The sequence below is a fragment of the Schistocerca cancellata genome, chromosome 8 (assembly GCF_023864275.1).
Source record: "Schistocerca cancellata isolate TAMUIC-IGC-003103 chromosome 8, iqSchCanc2.1, whole genome shotgun sequence".
Lineage (NCBI taxonomy): Eukaryota > Metazoa > Arthropoda > Insecta > Orthoptera > Acrididae > Schistocerca > Schistocerca cancellata.
In genome coordinates this window covers 546754407-546779787 of record NC_064633.1, presented here as the reverse complement: position 1 = coordinate 546779787, position 25381 = coordinate 546754407, and the positions used below count along the sequence as shown (strand labels likewise).

Below are 25381 nucleotides of genomic sequence, written 5' to 3'. Positions count from 1 at the left end.
AAGCTCTGATTTATTTTACTCTGGTGATCATTTCGCCCCGTGTAGGTGGGCGTCAACAAAACATTTTTACATTCGGAGGGGAAGTTAATAATTGAAATTTCGAGAAGAGATCTCGCCGCAAACGAAAAAATTCTTAGTTTTAATGACTGCCACCTCAACTAGAGTATCTCTTCGCAATAGTACAAATCGAGCTGCTCTTCTTTGAAAATAGTTTAGGCAGTCTCTTTACTAGGCCTGTTGCATCTTGTAAGTGTTCTGGCAGTAAGACGCAATCTTTAGTTCGCCTTCCCCACATTATCTGTGTGATCGTTCAAGTTTAAGTCGTTTGTAACTGTTATTCCTTGGTATTTAATGAATTAACAGAGTTTAGATTTGTGTGATTTCCGTGTAACCGAAATTTAACTGACCTCACTTCTAATTGTTTTAGAGTTAATTGCCGCTTGTCGCACAAAACAGCCGTCTTGACTAAATCACTTTGAAATTGATACTGATCTTATGATGACTGTACTAGACAGCAAATACGACAGCATCATCAGCGAACAATCTAAGATGGCTGTTCAGGCTCTCTCTTAAATCTTTAACAGATTAGAAACAGCAGAAGGCCTGACCACTTCCACGGGGAACGCCAGGTATCGCTTTTGATTTACTCGATGAGTTATCGTCTGTTACAACGAACTGTGACCTTTCTGAAAGGGAAGCCACGAATCCACCCGCAATTCTAAAGCGATACTCCGTAGACAAGCAGTTTTATTACAAATCGCTTTCGAGGACTGCAGTCAAAAGCTTTCTGGAAATCTAGAAATATGGAATCAATTTGAGATCCCCTACCGACAGCAGTCATTACTTCGTGTGAATAACGAGCTGATCGTTTTTCACAAGAACGATATTTTCTGATTCAGTGCTGAGTATTTGTGAATAAATCGTTTCCTGCAAAATACTTCATAACATACGAGCACAGTATGTGTTTTATAAATCTAGTGCAAATCGACATTAGTGATATGGATCTATTACTGAGAAGATTACTCATAATTTCTTTCTTCAATATTGGTGTGATCTGTGCAACTTCCCTGTCTTTTAAAGTGCGGATCTTTCGTCAAGGTACCAGTTATGTATGATAGATACGAAGTATGGGGCTATTCTATCAGCCTACTCTGAAAGGAATCTCACTGGTATACAATTTGCAGCAGAAGACTTGCCTTTACTAAATGATTTGAGTTGATTAGTTACACCGAGTATATCTACTTCTAAGTTACACATGTTGGCAGCAGCTCTTGTTTCGAATTCTGGAATATTTACTGCGACTTCTTTGGTGAAGAAATTTCAGTAAACCACATTTAGCAATTCCGCTTTAGTGGAACTATCAACGGTAACATAACATTAGCGTGGCTATTGCGCAATGAGGGAATTGATTGTGCCTTGCCATGGCGTACTTTACATTCGACGAGAATCTGTCTGGATTTTCTACCAGATTTATAGACGGAAACTATTGAAAGTACCTCGCATTGAAACCCGTGCTTAATTTCGAGCTTCTGTAAAATTTCTTGGAAATTTTGCGTTCTTTCAAATCCGACGCTTTTTTCGTGGCTTCTGCAACAGTGTTCTCACCTGTTTCGTGCACCACGGGCGATCAGTTCCGCGACTGAGCACAGCAATCATAAATAACCGTACGTCACATGACGTCGGTCCTTGCCCCAGTGGGCCCAGGAGCTACGAAGCGGCGAACTGCGTAAGCGGAAGTCCGGGCTGCACGCAGGCGGAACAAGTGGGCGGATTTGAAACGCGCCGCATGAAAAATTTCGTGTCGCAATTAGGGCGGCTCACGAGTTTTTGATGAATAAATTATAGGGCGTCAGCAAAGGGATCGTTATAACAAGCTCCAGTGGCTGGAAAGCGATGTGGGAAAAAAGTGCTTGGATATGAAAGGGCTGCCATGCCGCACGGAGACCGAAACTGTTATGAATACCGTCACCGTCACCGGCTCCTGCTATTAGGTAACGCATCTCACTCACGCGCCTCTTTTTTACACTCTCAGCAACAATTGTGTTCTATCACGTTCCTCTTTCTCTTCCACTTCCATCTGTGCTATCACGTCCACGGCCTCCATGGTCCACGGTCTAAATGTACTGTACCTGCAAGTAATTTCTCTCAGTTGGATCTACTTTTCACAAACAAATATCATTTAATTCTTTTTCTTCTCCTCTTCCAAATTCTCTACAGGTCTGGTATTGCCAAAAGGGTTTTGACAATGTTAGTGACAGGTGATGGCTGCGTGCGTCCATCTGTCTGTACCTAGAGTAAATCTCACGTTCAATTGTGAGAACGTTTTTCTAACTGTTTGAGTAGCGTCTATCTGGTGCGGGGCGTGGTTACTCGCTATTTACATACTTGGATGTGGAAAACCATCTAAAGACCACATCCAGGTTTTTCGGTTAAACAGCCACCGTTGTTAATCAGCGAATCTGATCTGGGCTGGCTCGCCTCCCCGAATCCCGGAAGTGGAGCTTTAAGACACTCTGATATCCGGCAGGGGCTTTCACAAACAAATCTGAAAGGTGTTTATTTCTGCTATAACCTTCGCAGTATACATTACTTATAACTGCTTCCTACTGCTGGATTCTATTTACACGTAAGATGGTTCAAATGGCTCTGAGCACTATGGGACTTAACTTCTGAGGTCATCAGTCCCCTAGAACTTAGAACTGCTTAAACCCAAGTAACCTAAGGACGTCACACACATCCAAGCCCGAGGCAGGATTCGAACCTGCGACCGTACCGGTCGCGCGGTTCCAGACTGAAGCTCCTAGAGCCGCTCGGCCACACCGGCCGGCTACATGTAAGACCTGTTGTAACTTGTGTCGAAAATAATGCGAATTAAAAGCTTACCTCTTTCTACGTTTAAGAGATATTCTAATGGTCCTTATTTTATCAACGTAAATAAATAAAATCATGCTCCGAGAGGCATAGAAAGAAAATGCATCTAACAATTATTTAATCGAGCGAGAAACATAGGTGCCTTTACAGTACTTTGCGACGATGTTTTCTCGAATTTAAACATCTCATGAGATCCTTTCTGGTCCTATTATACGTGTCATTCTATCACAAAAAGCATCCACAAAGCTAATTCTGTCTTACAAAAAAGGTCTATTTAATAATTATGTAAGTTAGTACGGCGAGTTAGTGGAACTTCAACTATTTCTTTCTATACGATTTTGCGACATTTATTCCTGTATTTAAGTAATCTGTGCCCATTCTTTTTCGAAGATTTTCTTCTGGGGCGGGGGGAGAGGGGGGGGGGAGGCGCACAATTCATCCCTGGACATGCCTTTGGCCTTTGACTGGGACGGTTTGGAAGCAATTTTACTAAAACTTCTATCCTTTCCGTATGTGAAACAATGCACGTGTGATGTGATGCATACAGGTTTTCAGAAATACAGCAAATGCGAACAGTCGCCTTTTATGACGGTTCAGTTTTTGTTTTACCATGATCGGTTTCAAATGGCAACTTCGAAGTGGCTATGATAAAAATCGAACCGCCATAAAAGGCGACTGCTTCCGGTAACGAGAACATTACTGCTTACTCTTAACTCCTATTGCCGGCCGGAGTGGCCGAGCGGTTCTAGGCGCTACAGTCTGGAACCGCGCGACCGCTACGGTCGCAGGTTCGAATCCTGCCTCGGGCATGGAAGTGTGTGACGTCCTTAGGTTCGTTAAGTTTAAGTAGTTCTAAGTTCTAGGGGACTGATGACCTCAGCAGTTAAGTCCCATAGTGCTCAGAGCCATTTGAACCATTTTTTTAAACTCCTATTAGCAACAATTTCATTCGCGCTTCCAGGAGAGCACGGTATCGACACGAGCATACAGTTACAGGCTACCGAACGAGAAAATTAAAAAAAAAAAGAAAAAAGAATAAGAGGGACTGGCGATCACCTAATATTTGCATTCAGGAATATCTGTTCATCAATGAAGGAGAAGAACTGTCTTGAAGAGTTGGAGAGGGATGGAGGGAAATTAAGAAAAGCAAGTGAAGACACATTGCATCACAGGTGCTGGTAAAGTGGAAAACATTACGTAATCTAGTTTATTACTAGAAACAGAAATCAAAGTTGACCGCCTGCACAGCAAAAATTAACGTAAATTAACGTGAACAACTGAGGTGTATGGCTAGTTTGTCGAAAACTGACATGGTGAGATTGTGGCAATGTGAAAATACGGTTAATTCTTGCAATAAAGTTAAAACAGCAACCAGCCACTGTTGTTGATTCTCTTTATGAGGGATAAGAAGCACCGTTACCGGTTTCGCACGGACAAAGTACATCTCAGACGGCTGTTCATTGTTGTGCAACCTACATCCTTCTGAATCTGCTTCGTGTATTCATCTCTTGGTCTCCCTCTACGATTTTTACCCTCCACACTGCTTCCAATACTACATTGGTGATCCCTTGATGCCTCAGAATGTGTCCTACCAACTGATCCCTTCTTCTAGTCAAGTTGTGCCACAAACTCCTCTTCTCCCCAATCCTATTCAATACCTCCTCATTAGTTATGTGATCTACCCATCTAATCTTCAGCATTCTTCTGTAGCACCACATTTCGAAAGCTTCTATTCTCTTCTCGTCCAAACTGTTAATCGTCCATGTTTCACTTCCATACAAGGCTACACTTTATACAAATACTTTCAGAAACGACTTCCTCACACTTAAATCTATATTCGAAGTTAACAAATTTCTCTTGTTCAGAAACGCTTTCCTTACCATTGCCAGTCTACATTTTATATCCTCTCTACTTCGACATCATCAGTTATTTTGCTCCCCAAATAGAAAAACTCATTTACTACTTTTAAGCGTCTCATTTCCTAATCTAATTCCCGCAGCATCACCCGATTTAATTCGACTACATTCCATTATCCTCGTTTTGCTTTTGTTGATGTTCATCTTATATCCTCCTTTCAAGACACTGTCCATTCCGTTCAACTGCTCTTCCAAGTCCTTTGCTGTCTCTGACAGAATTACAATGTCATCGGCGAACCTCAAAGTTTTTATTTCTTCTCCATGGATTTTAATACCTACTCCGAACTTTTCTTTTGTTTCCTTTACTGCTTGCTCAATATACAGATTGAATAGCATGGGGGAGAGGCTACAACCCTGTCTCACTCCCTTCCCAACCACTGCTTCCCTTTCGTGCCCCTCGACTCTCGTAACTGCCATCTAGTTTCTGTACAAATTTCGCTCCCTGTATTTTACCCCTGCCACCTTCAGAATTTGAGAGTATTCCAGTCAACATTGTCAAAAGCTTTCTCTACGTCTACAAATGCTACAAATGTAGGTTTGCCTTTCCTTAATCTTTCTTCTAAGATAAGTCGTAGGGTCAGTGTTGCCTCACGTGTTCCCATATTTCTCCGGAATCCAAACTGATCTTCCCCGAAGTCAGCTTCTACCAGTTTTTCCATTCGTCTGTAAAGAATTCGCGTTAGTATTTTGCAGCTGTGACTTATTAAACTGATAGTTCGGTAATTTTCACATCTGTCAACGCCTGCTTTCTTTGGAATTGGAATTATTATATTCTTCTTGAAGTCTGAGGGAATTTCGCCTGTCTCATACATTTTGCTTACCAGATGGTAGAGTTTTGTCATGACTGGCTCTCCCAAGGCTGTCAGTAGTTCTAATGGAATGTTGTCTACTCCCGTGGCCTTGTTTCGACTCAGGTCTTTCAGTGCCCTATCAAACTCTTCACGCAGTATCATGTCTCCCATTTCATCTTCATCCTCTTCCCTTTCTATAACATTACCCTCACGTATATGACCCTTGTATAGTCCCTCTATATACTGCTTCCACCTTTCTGCTTTCCCTTCTTTGGTTAGATCTGGGTTTCCATCTGAGCTCTTGTTATTCATGCAAGTGGTTCTCTTTTCTCCAAAGGTATCTTTAATTTTCCTGTAGGCAGTATCTATCTTACCCCTAGTGAGATGATAAGCCTCTACATCCTTACATTTGTCCTCTAGCCATCCCTGCTTAGCCATTTTGCACTTCCTGTCGATCTCGTTTTTGAGACTTTGTATTCCTTTTTGCCTGCTTCATTTACTGCATTTTTATATATTCTCCTTTCATCAATTAAATTCAGTATTTCTTCTGTCACCCAAGGGTTTCTACTAGCCCTCGTCTTTTTACCTGTTCATATTTGAAACCAATAACGGCTCAGTTTATCCCTCGTAAGTAGCGTTATTAATAGCGGTTGATTGCTCTTTTTATTCTATTGTCAGAATTAACATATACACCGACTCTTGTTGCTACCTCTGGTTTTGCAGCTTGCAAGTAACACTTGGCCTTTACTGCGCTGAAGAGACAAGCAGCAATACAAGGAGCAGCTTGTGTAAACACGCGCTAGCAGCACAAACGCTGCCACACGCCGCGCCGCTTCGGCACGTACGTGCCTTCGCGTAGCTGCGCCGCCGCCGGTATTCGCCCGGTGGCCCAGCTGAGGCGCCATAACCTGGTTAGGAGCCGCGCGACAAACTCTGTGCAAACATACACACAGACACGCGGCCGCGTATCACATCGTATCACACCTGCCGTGTCGGTGCGTCCCACGCCGCCTTCCACTTACGCCGCTCTCCTCGCACCTCTGCACTCGTGTTTCCCTTCCATTCGCGTTCCATTCCTTTTCTTTTTCTTCCTCTCTCTCTCTCTCTCTCTCTCTCCATAGGTCAAGGGACGTAACAAGATTCTACTCAGTCTGCGATGGTGTATGCTCAAGCGCACCTGGTCAGGAGGGAAAGAGGAGGGGAGGTAGAGAAACCGAAAAGGTCCTCACTGTGGCCCTTTCCAGACTTGAGTGAAAAATAAACGTTAGCATCTACCTCTACTATAACTTGCAACCCACTTTACGGCGTGTGCCGAAGGATACATAATTGAGGCAACGACATTTTGGCCATACTGGGGTTGTTACTGAAGTGCTTAGTTTGAGAACAGTATATTTTCCGACATAATCACACACGAAATTATCGATTTCACTGTCATCGGCCATCTTCAGATAGTAAGACGAATGCAGTAGCTCACCTCAAACACAAAGAAGACTACAGCGTCGGTTATTGAAATTGTGTGGGGTCGTGGCGGAAAATAAAGTATTTTAAAAATAAACCGGGTACATCTAGTACGACCATCCTCCCTCCCCATCTCCCCGCCCCATTTTCTCTGTGTCAAAAAATGGCTGTGAGCACTATGGGACTTAACTGCTGAGGTCATCAGTCGCCTAGAACTTTGAACTACTTAAACCTAACTAACCTAAGGACATCACATACATCCATGCCCGATGCAGGATTCGAACCTGCGACCGTAGCGGTCGCGCGGTTCCAGACTGTAGCGCCTAGAACTGCTCGGCCACCCCGGCCGACTTTCTCTGTGTCATTCGTGAATGGAGAGGTGTGATGAATTGTCGGTGAACTTCACTACGTTCTACTTTCACTTTTCTTTCGCCGTGGCCATTTCGCGAGGCATATGCAGGATGAAGTAATACGTTCTCTGGCTCTTGTTGGAAAGTGCGCTCTCGGAATATCAGCTGTACACCTATCCGCGATTCACAACAAAGCCTCTTTTTCATAGTCCGTCAATGGAGTTTGGTGCGCCGCTCTTCGTTTGATCTCTCTCTCTCTCTCTCTCTCTCTCTCTCTCTCTCTCTCTCTCTCTCCCTCCCCCTCCCCATTAAACCTACACGTTAAAGTTCACAGGCTACTTGGTAATATTTCAGAGTCGCTCTTGCAAGTGTCTTGTAGGACACTTTTTTCTCACAACCTTCTCCATTACTTTAGAAGGAGAATTCTGTTTTATTTCAGGTCCACAGCTGACATACAATACTTCCGGAAACAGCATTTCCACAGCTACACTTCACTAGGGTGACCAGATGCGATTGTTGAAAAAGGAGGACAAACAGCTTCAAAAAGGACGACAAAGGAAGAAAAAAAGAGGACACATCAAACGGGTCAACTGCAGATGAGTGTCCGTCCGTCCGTCAGCTTTGGACAAGTCACGTGACTGCCGGGTTCAAAATGGTTCAAATGGCTCTGAGCACTATGCGACTTAACTTCTGAGGTCATCAGTCGCCTAGAACTTAGAACGAATTAAACCTAACTAACCTAAGGACATCACACACATCCATGCCCGAGGCAGGATTCGAACCTGCGACCGTAGCGGTCACGCGGTTCCAGACTGAAGCGCATTTAACCGCACGGCCACACCGGCCGGCATGTGACTGCCGGGAATTACCGGTAAAAACTAGTAGTTAATCGTTATTGATGGTCAGGTGGTCGTTAACTGAGCAATATAAAAAAATTAAAAACGTTGTTTGTGGTGACAGTGTGGCGTCAATTGTTTTGTTATGTCAACAACACGGAATTGTTTACAAAGCGAAAAAACCCAAGACCATTCACCTCCCTTCATTCGACGCACCGCTACCAACATTTACAATTCAAGCAGCAGCTGACGACATGTGAACTGCACTTTAACCTTCCGAATGCAAATAAATTGAATGACTATGAAACAATGAAATAAAACCATGACAGTTAATATGTCGAGTTATTTCTTACCTTTATTGGCCACTGAGACGTACGTTCCAGCTCCACATCTTACATTCCGCTTCAAATTCATTTCTCACTTTCTTGAAAGCCGGATATTTGCAGGAAAGGACATCAGAAAATGTACACTTTCGTTTAGGCATAGCCAAATATTTTACGTATCTCACTCGGTTAAAAATTACATTCACAAATCACATGTGCACTACGCCAATACAAAGCGAATATACGAAACGAAAATTTTAAATAATCGATATTTGCATTCGCTAATAGGTAGATCAACGATAACATCGACTATCCCGGTGCCACCTACTAACACCGCCTTCGTGCATGTTTATCACGAAGGCTGTGCCAATAGTTAAAAGAGCAGTAGAACGGGACGAATTGTAAATTTAACTGTATTACGCGCAGCTTTGCGAAAAAGCCAGACACTGTAAAAATCCGCTCGGACCCCGGGCGGAGAGCTAAAGAGGAGCACATGTCCGGATTAATCCGGACGTCTGGTCACCCTACACTTCACTGTATTTGCTTTGTTTATTTATATAAAAATGGTTCAAATGGCTCTGAGCACTATGGGACTTATCATCTGAGGTCATCAGTCCCCTAGAACTTAGAACTACTTAAAGCCTAACTAACCTAAGGACATCACACACATCCATGCCCGAGGCAAGATTCGAACCTGCGACCGTAGCGGTCGCGCGGGCCGGCTTTATTTATGTAATGGGTAGTCAAATGAAAACGATACAGATGGAAAAAAGTAAGTAAGCGGTTTATTATTTCAGAAGTAATCGGCATAACTGTTAATACATTTAACCCACTCTGAGACGAGATGCTGAATGCCCTCATGGTTAAATGTCTGGCGTTGCCTTCAGACCCATGATTGTTTCCAGGTGCGCACCTCTTCTTCAGAAGCAAATCGACGGCCACGAATTTCCTCCTTGACGGGTCCAGAAATATGGAAATCGCTTCGGGAGATATCGGAAATGGTATGCAGGATGTGTAACGGCTTCGCAGCGAAACATCTGCAGCATAGTCGAAAAGACACGCACAACAGCTCAAGGAAAGTCAGGATGAGTTTTTTCTTTGACTATAATGGCCAGCAGCTCATTAACTTTCCGGAACAAGGCGCCACAATGGTACTCTGAAAAACTGAAGCGCGGCATTTAAATCCAAACGCCGAAGAACGTTGACGGACGGCATCATTCTACTGCAGTATAACGCCCACCCACATGTGCCAAGGATATTTCGACTATGCGGCAGAAGTTTCATTGGGGAGAGCTTACAAATCCTCCATACAGTCCTGATTTCTCCCCATGCGATTTCCACATTTTTGGTGCCCTGAAGAAAGACATTCGTGACTGTCGATTTGCCTCGGACGAAGAGGTGTATGTTTGGGTACAGACATGGCTCCAAAGGCAAACATTTTTTCCATGAAGGCATTGACCGTCTTATCTCACAGAGAGATAACTGTATTAACAGTTTAGCAGTTATGGCGATACTTTTGAAATTATATACAGTTTACTTACTTTTTTTCCATCTGTCTCGTTTTCATTTCGCTGCCTCTTATATTTCGTACTTTGGGAGTACTTCCTGGTCTGATATCCATTCTCAAGAGCACATTCTGTAACTTGTCACCGTGGCCGGTCACAGAATATTGGATCTACTATCTCAATAACAGCGTTTTTCTTCACCAATGTACTATCGTAGTTCAGCTATCGATAACATTTATTATTTATTTTAGATAGGTCCCCAGTTCGAGGCTCGGTCCGGCACACAGTTTTAATCTGCCAGGAAGTTTCATATCAGCGCACACTCCGCTGAAGAGTGAAAATCTCGTTCTGGAAACTTCCCCAAGGCTGTTACTAAGCCATGTCTCCGCAATATCCTTTCTTCCAGGAGTGCTAGTTCTGCAAGGTTCGCAGGAGTGCTTCTGTAAAGTTTGGAAGGAAGGAGACGAGATACTGGCAGAGGACGGGGCGTCAGTAGTGCTTGGGTAGCTCAAATTGGTAGAACACTCGCCCGCGAAAGGCAAAAGTCCTGAGTTCGAGTCTCGGTCAGGCACACAGTTTTAATCTTCCAGGAAGTTTCATTATTTATTTTACCGATGTATAACTTAATGTTAAACACAATTAAGATCGACCGTAATTGCATTAACTTTAGCACAGGAAAAAGTAAGATTTCGGTCTAAATTCTTCATGTGTTGCTTCACAAAAACTTCCGAACACGTGTGTCACTAAACCAGTGGGATTCTATCTCTATTCCTAACACTCCAGAGGCTAGTAATCGTTGAACGTTTGTTACCTCCTTTGAACTCATCGCTGACAAAAGAGTTGAAACAATTCCCCAATTTTTCCAGGTACAATCCCTTATCAACTACAGGCCAGGGCCTATATGGGAAGTTTCTACGCCAGGAAATCACCCGCTGCCAACTGGATTCTAAGGATACTGTACATTTCCGTCACACAGTCGCCATGTTGAAGTTTTCAAGTTATCTCATATGCATCAGATTCCTTTGGGTTGTGAACAACAGAACAGTCGATTTCTTTGAGTTATCGATTCTGTCCACCAGTGCTCTGCTTGCTTACCAAGTAGGTTCAGCTGATTTCGTGGCGGGGAAGGCTGTTGATAAACTGAGGTCTCCATTTGCTAGCTACTAGAAAGTCTCATCAAATTGTACGTAACGATCGTCGAAAAGTTAGAATGTTAGGTATTCGGATGTCTAGCAACCGAAGAATCAAGTTTTATGCAGCGCAACGCCAACAATATAAGAGCTGTTCAAAAAATTCCGATACATTGTCCACAATTTTTTTTCTACGCTTATCTTTTACTTATTGTGCATGGTCTCCTTCGAAATACTCTTCTCCACAACTGATACACCGCTCCCAACGCCGTTTCCACTTCCGAAAACAGTCTTGGTACGCCTCTAGCAGGATCGCGCGAAGCTCTGTACGCCTATTTTCTTTTATCTCGTGTATCGTTGAAAATCTTCGTCCCTTCAATGGGGTTTTCAATTTCGGAAATAAGAATACGTCTGTAGGGGCCAGGTCTGGGAAGTAAGGAGGTTGAGGCAGATTAGTGATTTCGTTTGTCGCGCGATAGTCTTGCACCAACAGGTATGAATGTGCGGGTGCGTTATCGTGATGCAAGAGCCATCAATTGTCTCGCCACATTTCCGGCCGTTTTCTTCTCACATTTTCCCGCGACCCGTCCCAATAGTACCATCTATGAAAAGTTTGTCCCTGTGGCACGAATTCATGATGAACTCATCCTTCAAAGTCAAAGAAAAGTACACTACTGGCCATTAAAATTGCTACACCAAGAAGAAATGCAGATGATAAACGGGTATTCATCGGACAAATATTTTATACTAGAACTGACGTGTGATTACATTTTCACGTAATTTGGATGCATAGATGCTGAGAAATCAGTACCCAGAACAACCACCTCTGGCCTTAATAACGGCCTTGATACGCCTGGGCATTGAGTCAAACAGAGCTTGGATGGCGTGTACAGGTACGGCTTCCCATGCAGCTTCAACACGATACCACACTTCATCAAAAGTAGTAACTGACGCATTGTGACGAGCCAGTTGCTCGGTCACCATTGCCCAGACGTTTTCAGTTGAAGAGGGATCTGGAGAATGCGCTGGCCAGGGCAGCAGTCGAACATTTTCTGTATCTAGAAAGGCCTGTACAGAACTGCAACATGTGGTCGTGCATTATCCTACTGAAACGTAGGATTTCGACGGGATCGATTGAAGGGTAGAGCAACGGGTCGTAACACATCCGAAATGTAAAGTTCACTTTTCAAAGTGCCGTCAATTCGAACAAGAGGTGACCGAGAAGTGTAACCAATGGCACCCCATACCACCACGTCGGGTGATACGCCAGTATGGCGGTGACGAATACACGCTTCCAATGTGCGTTCACCACGATGTCGCCAAACACGGATGCGACCATCATGATTCTGTAAACAGAACCTGGATTCATCCACAAATGACGTTTTGCCATTCGTGCACCCAGGTTCGTCGTTGAGTACACCATCGCAGGCGCTCCTGTCTGCGATGCAGCGTCAAGGGTAACCGCAGTCACGGTCTCCGAGCTGATAGGGCATGCTGTTGCAAACGTCGTCCAACTGTTCGTGCAGATGGTTGTCGTCTTGCAAACGTCCCCATCTGTTGACTCAGGGATCGAGACGTGGCTGCACGATCCGTTACAGCCATGCGGGTAAGATGCCTGTCATCTCGACTAGTAGTGATACGGCGCCGTTGGGATCCAGCACAGCGTTCCGTATTACCCTCCTGAACCCACCGATTCCATATTCTGCTAACAGTCATTGGATCTCGAACAACGTGAGCAGAAATGTCGCCATACGATAAACCGCAATGGCGATAGGCTACAATCAGACCTATATCAAAGTCGGAAACGTGATGGTACGCATTTCACGTCCTTACAAGAGGCATCACAACAACGTTTCACCAGGCAACGCCGGTCAACTGCTGTTTGTGTATGAGAAATCGGTTGGAAACTTTCCTCATGTCAGCACGTTGTAGGTGTCGACACCGGCGCCAACCTTGTGTTAATTCTCTGAAAAGCTAATCATTTGCATATCACAGCATCTTCGTCCTGTGGGTTAAATTTCGAGTCTGCAGCACGATATCTTCGTGGTGCAACAATTTTAATTGCCAGTGGTGTATAAGCATGTGTTTGACATTTGACCTGACGAGGTTTTTTTTTTTTTTTTTTTTTCGTCTTGGATAACCTTTCCCGACCCATTGTAAAGATTGAATCTTGATCTTAAAATCATAACCGTAGACCCACGTCTCATCAATAGTTCGACTCTCTTAAGAAACACGTCGTTCTCATTTGCGCGGTGCAAAAGTTCTTCACAGATTGCGACGGGAAGGTCTTCTGTCTTGACTCATGTACCGTGGTACGAACTTGGCAGCAACACGATGCTTTCCACGATTGTGACATGATCCAAGTGAAATGTTACATTCTCCTGCAATCTCTCCGTCAGTGAGTCTTCGATTCGGTAGCACAATTTCGTCGACGATCCTGACACGAGCGTCGTCGGTAGATGTCGAAGGGTGTCCTGAACGAAGGACATCTATAGCTTAAGTCCGGTCATTTTTAAACCATTCGTAACATCTAGTGTGGCTTAAGCACTCATCACAGTAGGCTTCCTGCATTATTTGCTCTGTCTCTGTAATGGTTTTCTTGAGTTTCACGCAAGATTTAATGCAGTCGCGCTGCATATTGACTGGTTCCCCGCTCAACAATAAGCGGGACCTCAAAAAATGGAAAATCGACACATGGCAACAGGAATGGGGCACAAGCGATAAGGGACGGAGAGTCTATACATTTTTTCCGAACATAACGGAAAGGTTAAGAATGAAACATGCCGATCCTAGCCGCGGCATGGTGCATTTCTTGACTGGCCACGGACCTTATCCCACGCACTTAAATCGCGTGAGTCTTAGAGACACATCAACGTGTACATGTGGAGGTATGGGAACCCCCGAACACACAATCCTATTCTGCGGGAAATACAGACAGCACAGGAACACACCTGGGATACAACACCTACAGACAGAGGAACACATATACGATGCGATCAGAACACCAGAACTTTGGGACATACTGAACGCACTAACGGACAAAATTTCTGACGAATGTCACAAAGAGTACAGGAACGGAAGACCACACAGACAATAAACCTATATGCAGCACCCAGACAGACACCATAGTGTGGAAGAGCTAAACTAAGTCTCAATATAAAACAACTGACATGCAATAGACTTACATAAGTAGACCTAAAACTGACAATAGATTAATGTATGAAATTAGACATAAACAGTGTCGGCGCACCGTCGCAATTGCCATCAGCTACCACGGCACTCTAAACCTGTATACAAGTAACCAGATAGAACATAAATAGAGATATCAATCGCCATAAATAGAATATAATAGAACTTCCTAGGCTAAGGTTAGGGGACTGAGGATCAGAGGCTTGAAGATAAATCCCAAGGCGCTCATCCTCAGTCCCCTACGGTGGTGGGACTATCATCTCTTCCTTTCCTATCGTCTTTTCTCCTCTTCAGTCTAAACTATTCCATGTATTTCCTTCTTGTAATTCAAAATTTAATTTTGTAAAATTTTGTTAAATCGGTTTTGGGAAAGCTGCCAAAGTAAAGAAAGAAATAAGAAAAAAAAAGCACAGACCCGCCTCCACGTGGCGGGACACGGGCAACGGTGCGACCGGATGCGGGAACTGGTGTGAGTTTCATCAACTACATCAGTATCCGCACACCGGTCGTAGCGGCCAAGTGGTCAAAATAGACCCACCTTAAGCACTTAGGTGGTGGGTCGTAAAATCAGGGCGGCAAGTGGAAAAAAAAAAGAAAAAAAAAAGTCGCGTTGCTCCTCTAACTCTGCCATCTCGAAATTCGCAAACTGCGTCACAACGTTCTACTCAATACAGCACCGAAGAATAACTAACAGACAAACAACAATGAAACCAGTCAGTTACTCATTAAACAGAGGCGTGTGCAGCAGGGATGCCAACGACGTGTCGCTCCCACACACCACTGGCGCGAAATTATGAAGTTCCCGAATTTTTTTGAACGGACATAGTACTTGTAGTTGCGCTGGCGAATAGTATCTGGTAACAAACGGCTAATGCGTCACAGCTCAGACTGTTCCCCTAGAGATTGGCGTCTAGGTAACACGATACACCCGCCCTTCTCCGACACGTAAGCTTCGAGTATGCGGTAAAAGCAGGTCATGCGTGGCTGCAGACACCTTTCCGAGGTGCATAACAGCCGGCTCTTGCCTCACGCCTCGCGCTAACAAGACTCTCAGGCGTGGCTACCTCCATCTTGTCGAGGATTCACCGCACTGGTATTTATGACGGCAAGGCGAAAATTTCTCGGTCTGTTAGAACATATTTATGACACATCGTGTCAAAGGAGATTATTTTACCTCCGAACAGATTCGAACTGTACTGCATCGGGGTCGTTTTTCGTTATGCTCTTCAGTTCAAAGATTGGTTCGATGCAGCTCTAGAGCCTAGGCTATCCTGTGCAAGCCTCTTCATCTCTGCATAGCTACTTCAGTAACCTACATCCATTTGAACATGCTTACTGCAGTCAACCCACGGTTTTCCTCTAGAAATTCCATGTCTAACACACTTCCTCTATGACCCAATGAATTATTCTTGATGCTTCATGATGCGTTTTTACAACTGACCCCTTCTGTCAGCCAAGTTGCGGCATAGATAAATTTTCTCCCCTACCGGTATTCACCACCTCTTTCTTAGTTCAAATGGCTCTGAGCACTATGGCACTTCTGAGGTCATCAGTCCCCTAGAACTTAGAACTACTCAAACCTAACTAATCTAAGGACATCACACACATCCATGCCGGAGGCAAGATTCGAAGCTGCGACCGTAGCGGTCGCGCGGTTCCAGACTGTAGCGCCTAGAACCGCTCGGCCACCCCGGCCGGCTCTTTCTTAGTTATCCTAACTGCTCATGATGCCAACGACCTTGCTGCAGTGGTAACACCGGTTCCTGTCAGATCACCAGAGTTACACGCTGACGGGCTTGGCTAGCACTTGCTTGGGTCACCGTAAGGGTCTGCCGAGTGCTGTTGGCAAGCGGAGTGCACTCAGCCCTTGTGAGCAGCTACTTGATTGATAGGTGACGTCATCGGTGACGAAAACTGACAACAGCCAGGAGAGCGCTGTGCTGGCCACATGCCCCTCCGTATACGCATTCGGTGACGCCTAGGGTCTGAGGATGACATGGCGTGCGGTCGGTATTGTTGCGCCTTCCGAGACCTGTACGGACGGTGTTTATTTCTGTTTGTTTATCTTCATGTTATCTTCAGCATTCTACCGTAGCATCATATCTGACAAGCCTCTATTCCCTTCTGGTCTGCACTGTTAATCGTCCATGTCTTACTCCCGCATTAGCTACACTACAGACAAATAGTTTCAGAAAAGAGTTGGTAACACTTCAATTTATTTACGATCCAATTGGCGCGCAGCCCGCATCTCGTGGTCGTGCGGTAGCGTTCTCGCTTTCCACGCCCGGGTTCCCGGGTTCGATTCCCGGCGGGGTCAGGGATTTTCTCTGCCTCGTGATGGCTGGGTGTTGTGTGCTGTCCTTAGGTTAGTTAGGTTTAAGTAGTTCTAAGTTCTAGGGGACTGATGACCATAGATGTTAAGTCCCATAGTGCTAAGAGCCAATTGGCGCGCAGTGTTGAAAATATCTCTTAAGAGACATGATGTAATGAAATCCACATTGCTGCTACAGTGGTTTAGTAATGTATTTATTATAAATTTCCTTTAATTTACGTCTATGGTCACAAATTATTTGTTAACAGATTACCGGTTTCGGTCTATAATGACATCAGATCTGCAGCAAAAATTTGGAAAAAACATAAATACACTTTAAATGCGAACATTTTTAGGTTAGGCTTTACCGTGACTGTTACTGACATTAAATGAAACAACAAGTTCACTGTTACCAGTCACCGTTTTATTTATTTCCACGACGCGTTTCGAAGGTTTAAACCTCGATCATCGGGTGGACTTACATTAGTAAGTATTACATTTGTGTGTGTGTTGTGTTACGATTTTTGGAGGAACTTGTGGCAGTATACATGTGATGTGTTACGACAGCAAAAGGAACCTGTGATCACTGAAGGCAGTGCCACAAGTTCCTCCAAAAATCGTAACACAACACACACACAAATGTAATACTTACTAATGTAAGTCCACCCGATGATGGAGGTTTAAACCTTCGAAACGCGTCGTGGAAATAAATAAAACGGTGACTGGTAACAGTGAACTTGTTGTTTCATTTAATAAATACACTTGCAGATTGTCTACAGCTGAAAAACATTAAATAAACCATAATGAAAACTACTACTGACATATATATGCTTTTGTGCTCTTTAAGTATGAAGAGGCATACCAGTTTTATAAAAACGAAGTCCTAATGTACTGCAGCCGTAGTGGCATCGTCAACTTTTAAATGCAAAATCAGCACCAGCATCGTCAAATATTTGTAAATTACATCATATGCACGAGTCATGTTGTCAGTAGTACTACTGCTTAAAACAAGCTGCCGTACAGTAGCCACAAGATGTTTGTGTCGTAAGTTCACCAGATGTCGCTAATGTAGGCATACACTAGTTTTCAATGATTAATTGAACAGCATAAAATAAAGGGGGCTACAACAGTTGAAGTCTGTAATGAGATTATAACGTATACAAGGCAATACAGTAATAAAAAACGATGAAATAGAACACGACAAAAGTCAGATTGTTAAAAAGACATTACTTGGCATACGCTCAAGTGCCAACATTCTAGATAATGACATAAGTAATAAACACCTTTGATTGTGCACATTTCTCCAACCACTTCTCGCCTATGCATAATTCTGGCGTTACCGCTAACAGAGATCGCTGATTTTGAGCAACACTGTCTTTTCTTTCATTGTGGCTTCTTTAGCGATTTGTTTTATAGTTTTTTTTTAATATTATTCCGTGCATGGTTTATGTAAACTAAATTTCGACATGCCACAGTACTTAAGAGTTTGACAAGTGGCTATTTTCGAAGGCCATTATGGCTCAGCGGATCAGTGAAAGTAACATAGCTGCAAGAGATCGTGAAGAGACGACAGCAGAGAGAGGAAAGGGGAGGGGGATGCGGATGGGGATAATAGACTCTCAGGAATATTTGCTGTAGGCCCTACGCCAAAAGAACAGACGAACAAGGGTAAGAACTTTGCTCTTTCTCTCATTCTTTAATTCCTACATTAAAAACTTCTGACAGAGGACGAGAAATTTCAAGTTGATATAAAAATACTTCGAATACTATGATGGATAAGAGTCAACAGAATTACCACCTTTCAAGACAAAACACAAAAACTTTAGAGAATTCGCTGCAGTATCTACTGTGCAAGAACAATTCTCTCACTTTTAACCCGCTACTCCCTCGCCACTTCGGAATTCTCTATAAAATTTACCATCAGCCTTTGTAACGAAGTTCCACCTTTCACCCAAAAGTGCTGTACTTGCTTTTCCATTATTTTCAAACCGTTTAATTAATAAAAGGTAATTGAAAATCACCGGATACACGTAGCGAAGCAAACCGTAAATGATGATTTTGACATTCGAAGATAGCTGAAAATTTTACTTTCATCAGCACTATATTGCCGAAAAATGTAAAATATAAACCTCGAAGTTATCCAAGTAAAATACATGGGATATTTTCACATTTTACTCTTTCAGCTTTCTTGTACATCACAAAGTCAAGGAGAAAAAGTTCTTCACAAGTTGTTGTTCTCTCAACTGACTATTCCTCGATGGGAAATGGGCCATTACTCAAAAGTTGCAGCACCAGTTGAGCAGTCTGAATAAAATTACTTGATGGTTAACGCCTGTCGCTTGCCGCCACAGTGCTGCCACATCGGCTGCCGGCTACTGCTCGGTTATAGGTGACACAGAACACGGCTGGTCACTTCGCACAGGCTTTTTAATATTTAACGCTGAACATGCTGCAACCGGCCGCCGCGAGGTGTGACGGAAATGCGAGATGCTTCATCGACAGCTGGCTTTCAGTGACCAACGACTGAACTGTCCAGTAGCTATGAATTTAAACCGATGTCCTAACCTAAACACTGCCTCGTTATTTGCAATGTGTCCGAGAAAACGGCAGGCAGCAATCTGCGACAGGACTGAAATCGCGATCGCTTTGTTCTTGGCGATTAAAGCTAACCTCTCCGAGTTTCGGCGCTGAAAAACTAACTGCAGTTTCTCGCTATCATTCATTAGTAATCTCAAACTATCCTTACACTGGATACACGAACTGCCGCTTCATCGATCGGTGATCAGTCCTGCTTGGCTCCTGGTTGTAGATTATAGACGATACTGGTAGATTCCAAACGATGAAAAAATAATAGGAAGAAAATAACGGAAAATAAAAAAGTGAATACGATACTGGAAACGACGCGGCAAAGTATTAGAAATTTGAAAAATACTTTAAAATCAAGTAACTGAATAAAACTAATAATTAGATTTAGAAATAAAAAAAACTTAGTTGTCCTTCAGGAGTTTCGAACCTACGACCTTCTACACGAATAATTACTGTGCTAACAGCTACGCGACGACACTACCATGCTTAAAATTGTTGCATTTGTAACTCATATTGCAGTAGCAAAGATGAACTGCAGCCTTCAAAAGTTTCGTTTCGCGTAATGTCGTGCGAAACTTGTCTAATACGAGCCGATCTCTGTGTACATAATAACTGTATATGTGATCTTAAATCGCGTCTTGTGCAGAAGGATCTAGTAGCGTTTAGTCAGTGCTGTGTTTGAAACCCGCGTATATCGTCAGCATCGTGTGTGTGTGTGTGTGTGTGTGTGTGTGTGTGTGTGTGTGTGTGTGTGTGTGTGTGTGTGCGCGTGTGTGCGCGCGCGCGCGCCTTTATGGTTACCGAGCGTGATGAAATACGATATTAAAAGACCAGATCCAGGATTCGGGATCCAAACAACAAGAAACAAAGCCGGACAAGGTGAACTGACCAACTGTTGTGGCACTTTGGCAGCGGCGAACGGTTCGTGCGTAACGCTGAGCGCTCCGACTGGATGAAACCAGCTCCAGGCCGTGACGTGTCAGCTATCAAGTAATTTTAATCAGACTGTGGCGACTGTAATGCGCACACGCGGTTACTCACCGAGCAGTCGGCGTCGCCCACGTAGCAGAAGTCCCCAGAGGCAGATGTGGGAACCCACAGGTGGTCCCCGTTGAGGGCGCCCTCGCCCCAGTCGGGCGTCGAACGCAGAACCCTCTCCGAACCGTCGCTGCCAACCGCTTTCCTGCGAACACCGAACGCACACTCGTCAACTCACTGCTCACACAACAAACTGGATAGCTACGGGAACTAAACACAAAGAAATATAAACGATTCAGTATCTCTTTTGTTCAGATTTTTACCATTCACCTGCCAGAGTCATGTGTTTCGTACTGCCATTGCGTATAACGTCCGTGACAGTATAGCGAGTCGACAAGCACATTTGAACGTTACGACTATAGCTCTGTTGATCAGCTGCATAATACAAATGTCCAGTCTGGCGCAGATCTAATCACGGCAGTCAAGTAGATGTCGCCATAAATGAGACCTGCATACTCATTGCACGTTGTTTGAGGTCCACACCACTTCAGAAAGTTTTCTGTCTAGCAGATCTGCCATCTCCAGACGTCAGTGCTCATCCAGACTGGAGAAATCTAAGAAGCTGAATCTGAGGACTCATACTTTATATGGCTATCATCCGACATCCCACAGGCAACAAGTAAACACACACACACACACACACACACACACACACACACACACACACACACGTCGTGAGTCGTGGATGGATATCTCAGTTGCTAAGAGCACTGCCCGTGACTGACAAATTTCTGGACTTAAGAACCGGTCCGACACACTGTTTCAATCGGTCAGTAAGTTTCCAAATTAGACAACGCGCGAAAATGGTGTCAGTGACTCTCCATGCGCGACTGGAACGGGACGAAGCTCTAATAGACCTACATTCCTCTGCCATGTACTTTACTATTGTTTGCGGAGCATGGAGTTAGATGTAGTGATAGCAGCGAAGTCACGCATTACGCTACTGTTTGGCGAAAGATAATGAAGAGCTTCGCTCCAAATGTTTTGAACGGGTGGAACTGAAATGTGGGGAGAATTACTAAATGAGTAACGTGGTTCATGGCGGACGGACTCAGCGGCGGCTTTGTGGGTAACGGAAGTTTCATTTTCAGTATTACATATAATTATTGAGCGAATTAAAAAATTTAAATGCTGTCATAATCTCTTCACTAACAGGTATAATCGTTAAGTATTAAAAGTAACAAACTGTGCGTATGTGATCAGGCAAAATCACTCGTGGCGCGAAAACTTCGCGAACTCTATTCGTTCAAATTTTGAGTATACGAGCACTTGGCTACTTACAACCAATTTTGCACAAATTTCAAAAGTTTTCGATAGTTCTTAGAGCTGACATCGCCCTGACCCCCACCCCCGGTAGATAACGAAGGGAAAGAAGGTTATCGCTTACTACATTTTTGAAGGTCACGGAGTAGCGCTTCAGCACCAGCTATGTTGTTTTAATGTACAGGGCTATTACAAATGATTGAAGCGATTTCATAAATTCACTGTAACTCCATTCATTGACATATGGTCACGACACACTACAGATACGTAGAAAAACTCATAAAGTTTTGTTCGGCTGAAGCCGCACTTCAGGTTTCTGCCGCCAGAGCGCTCGAGAGCGCAGTGAGACAAAATGGCGACAGGAGCCGAGAAAGCGTATGTCGTGCTTGAAATGCACTCACATCAGTCAGTCATATAACAGTGCAACGACACTTCAGGACGAAGTTCAACAAAGATCCACCAACTGCTAACTCCATTCGGCGATGGTATGCTAAGTTTAAAGAATCTGGATGCCTCTGTAAGGGGAAATCAACGGATCGGCCTGCAGTGAGCGAAGAAACGGTTGAACGCGTGCGGGCAAGTTTCACGCGTAGCCCGCGGAAAATTGGCTCATGCCACAACTGGAGACCGACAGCGCCGAATTCTTCTTTCAACAGGATGGTGCCCCACCGCACTTCCATCATGATGTTCGGCATTTCTTAAACAGGAGATTGGAAAACTGATGGATCGGTCGTGGTGGAGATCATGATCAGCAATTCATGTCATGGTCTCCACGCTCTCCCGACTTAACCCCATGCGATTTCTTTCTGTGGGGTTATGTGAAAGATTCAGTGTTTAAACCTCCTCTACCAAGAAATGTGCCACAACTGCGAGCTCGCATCAACGATGCTTTCGAACATGCTGCGCCGAGTGTGGGAGGAACTTTATTATCGGCTTGATGTCTGCAGAATCACTAAAGGGGCACATATCGAACATTTGTGAATGCCTAAAAAAACCTTTTTGAGTTTTTGTATGTGTGTGCAAAGCATTGTGAAAATATATCAAATAATAAAGTTATTGTAGAGCTGTGAAATCGCTTCAATCATTTGTAATAACCCTGTATTACTTCTTTATTAGTAATATGTTCGCAACACAGTTTTTTTCAGATAGCATCCAGATACGGCGCGATTCCGTGATTATGTTGTAAAGGGATTATAGAGAACGTTCAGTTTGAAGAATGAGACCCTGGTCCGGAATTGATCGAGTCGAATGTTATAAGCAAAAATCGTTCGGATACCTCTTCCAGTGGACCTCTTCTAGTGCAAGGTCTTTGATTTCCGTATTTTGGAAGGAGGCAGTACGGGCCAAAACAAGAAAAAATATCCAGTCAACACGCGCTCTAAACTGTATTTATGAGGAGCTATGAGCAGTTTTTCATCTCTGTTCCTATAACCACAACTCTTCTACGAAACAAGTGCTGATAGTTCTTAAGATATGCGCTTTAGAGCCCATGTTTACTGAATATTGTTTTCTTAAAATATGAAAAGCGACGAGGCTATGAGTGTTGTTGTTGTACACGTCTGACTTCGGAATGCGCTAGGGGTTTTCTTGAAATGAGGGATTAGGGTTGTGTGCGTGTTTTCTGTGTGTAAGCTTGTTTGGTGTTTTATGTACGTGTTATTGATCTCTAAAGAGGCGTGTAAGGGTTAATGCTGGGCGTTTGTGAGAAGCTTCTGGTGGTTCATTTCCGAAATTTTGTACGAGAAAGTGGGGCGAAGTTTGTGTTGCTTCGTAAAATTTTGTGGATTTTTCTTGAATAAGTGTGTAGATGGTAGGTTGGCCTAGGAGGTCCCTTATGTGTGTGTTAGGGACGTATCTGCCCGCGTCAGAGATCACATGGAAAACTTTATTCTGGAGACGTTGCAGTCGGGAAACTGCTGTGATTGACGCCATAGACCACACTTCCGAGCCATATAGGATGACTGGAAGTATGAGCTGACGCCAGAGAAGGAGTTTGCATTGGATGGTTATACCATCGCCTTTCAGGAGTGGATACAGCCTACAGAATAGGGTGCAGCCCTTATTTGCGTCAGTAGTGAGGTGCCTGTCCCATATCTATTTCGACCCCCAGGTAAATGATTTAATTCTCGGCCTTCAATTGTGAGTTGACGATCCGGGAGTTTGATTTTAGGGGTGTAATAGATAGCTTGGCACTTTGCACAGGGTTGATTTTAATTTTCCAGCGGTTGCACCACTGGGTTATTTTGTCGAGATGTTACAGGAGGTGGCGGTGTATGAGGAGGAGGAGGCTCCGACTGCTTCTGTATATGGCGGCGTCGTCCGCATAGAGAGCAATCTCTCCGCCAATCTGCCTAGGGTTGTCATTTGTGAATATGGTATAGAGGACAGGACCTAAAACCGAGCCCTGCGGTACTCCTGCCGCAATCTGTCGTGTCTGGCTGGACTGGTCTCCGTTCCTTACGAAGAACTGACGTCCTGTAAGGAAGGAGTCAATGATCCAGGTTATGTGAGCTGGGCACCTACAAGTTTGTAGATTAGGCCATCGTGCTAGACGCGGTCATATACTTTTTCTATGTCTAGGAACACTGCTCCTGTTGCTACTCTCCTTGCTCTGGCCAGACAAATGTACCAAGCGAAGGGATTGTTGAGTAGTGGAGTGCTCAGCGCGGAAACCAAACTGTTCTGGCATGAGGATGTTGTTTTCAGTCAGGAATTGACGGAGGGGTGAAAGGATTATTAGTTCCAGTATTTTACTCTGGCCAGTTTGGAGAGAGATGGGCCTGTAGCTTTCGGGAAGGAGCAGGTTTTTATTTGGTTTGGGTAGGGTGATGACCTTTGCTGTTTTCCACGCTGATGAAAAGCAAAGAGCTTGCAGGGTACGAGGTCCACTGTCAGACGTATCAGATAGATTTTCGCCAATAACATTCGACTCAATACCGGACCTGGGCCCCTTCCCTCCAACTGTACATTTACACTTCTCCATCATCCCTGGAAGTTTGCGTCATCATCACGGAATCACCTTGTATATCACAAGATGTTACTGCAAAGCTATTTCGTTGTGCTGTAATATTTCTGGCCTTACAGCCATCATTTTCAACTGTAAGAAGCTCTTCTTAGAGCAGTTGAGAAGGTAGCAGTGGGAAGATTACGTAATGTGGTGTGAGATACCGGTGACACTTAGTTTATTTAGTACGTGTATCTTGAGAAAGCTCGCCTAAATTATGATCCTTCTCCGTGTTCGGAAGTAGCGAATCAAAATGATGAATTTCTGTTATTAATATTGCAAAAACTAAACAGTGAATTTACTTGCATTTCACATAAAAGCATCTCTCAATAGGAGGCTATCATTTCGTTATTTCAAATGTGTTAATAACCAGTAGAATAATGAACAGCTGCTAAACGAAAAGGCACACGAAGAACCTCAGAGACCTTCGCGTCGCTCCTAATTTGAATGGCGGGCGAAGTGGTTCGGCTGTAAGATCAGAGCTCGGCCGGTGCCCTCTGGTTTTGTAAATATGAGACCACTTGAGGAGGGCAGACACGTCTGCCGCGGACGGTACTGGTTAAGAGCTTAAACAGCAATCTCTGGTTTTTTAACATGTAATTGCAATCTAGTTTGATAGTAAGTAGGCAAAACCTAGTTCATTATTTTGTTTATTCTCTGTGAAAGTGAGAAGAATGGAAATTATTTGTGATTCATAATGTGGACCATAAATGTGCAGTTTCTTACATTCTGATAATAAAAAGTACAGGGCATCCTGTTTAAATAAACCAATTCAAACCGTAATTATTCATACAGTACCAGTTCCTCGCT

At 43.9% G+C, this 25381-nt stretch overlaps 1 protein-coding gene across 5 annotated transcripts in view; it reads right to left on the bottom strand.

Annotated features, from left to right (window-relative positions):
* Nucleotides 1-25381, bottom strand: part of LOC126095046 (eye-specific diacylglycerol kinase) — a 1048134-nt gene that overhangs the window by 522863 nt on the left and 499890 nt on the right. For all 5 annotated transcript variants that reach the window (XM_049909722.1, XM_049909721.1, XM_049909723.1 and 2 more), the window contains exon 2: nt 20308-20449. In XM_049909722.1, the coding sequence (XP_049765679.1) occupies nt 20308-20449 (142 nt within the window). The remainder of the gene's footprint in view (nt 1-20307; nt 20450-25381) is intronic.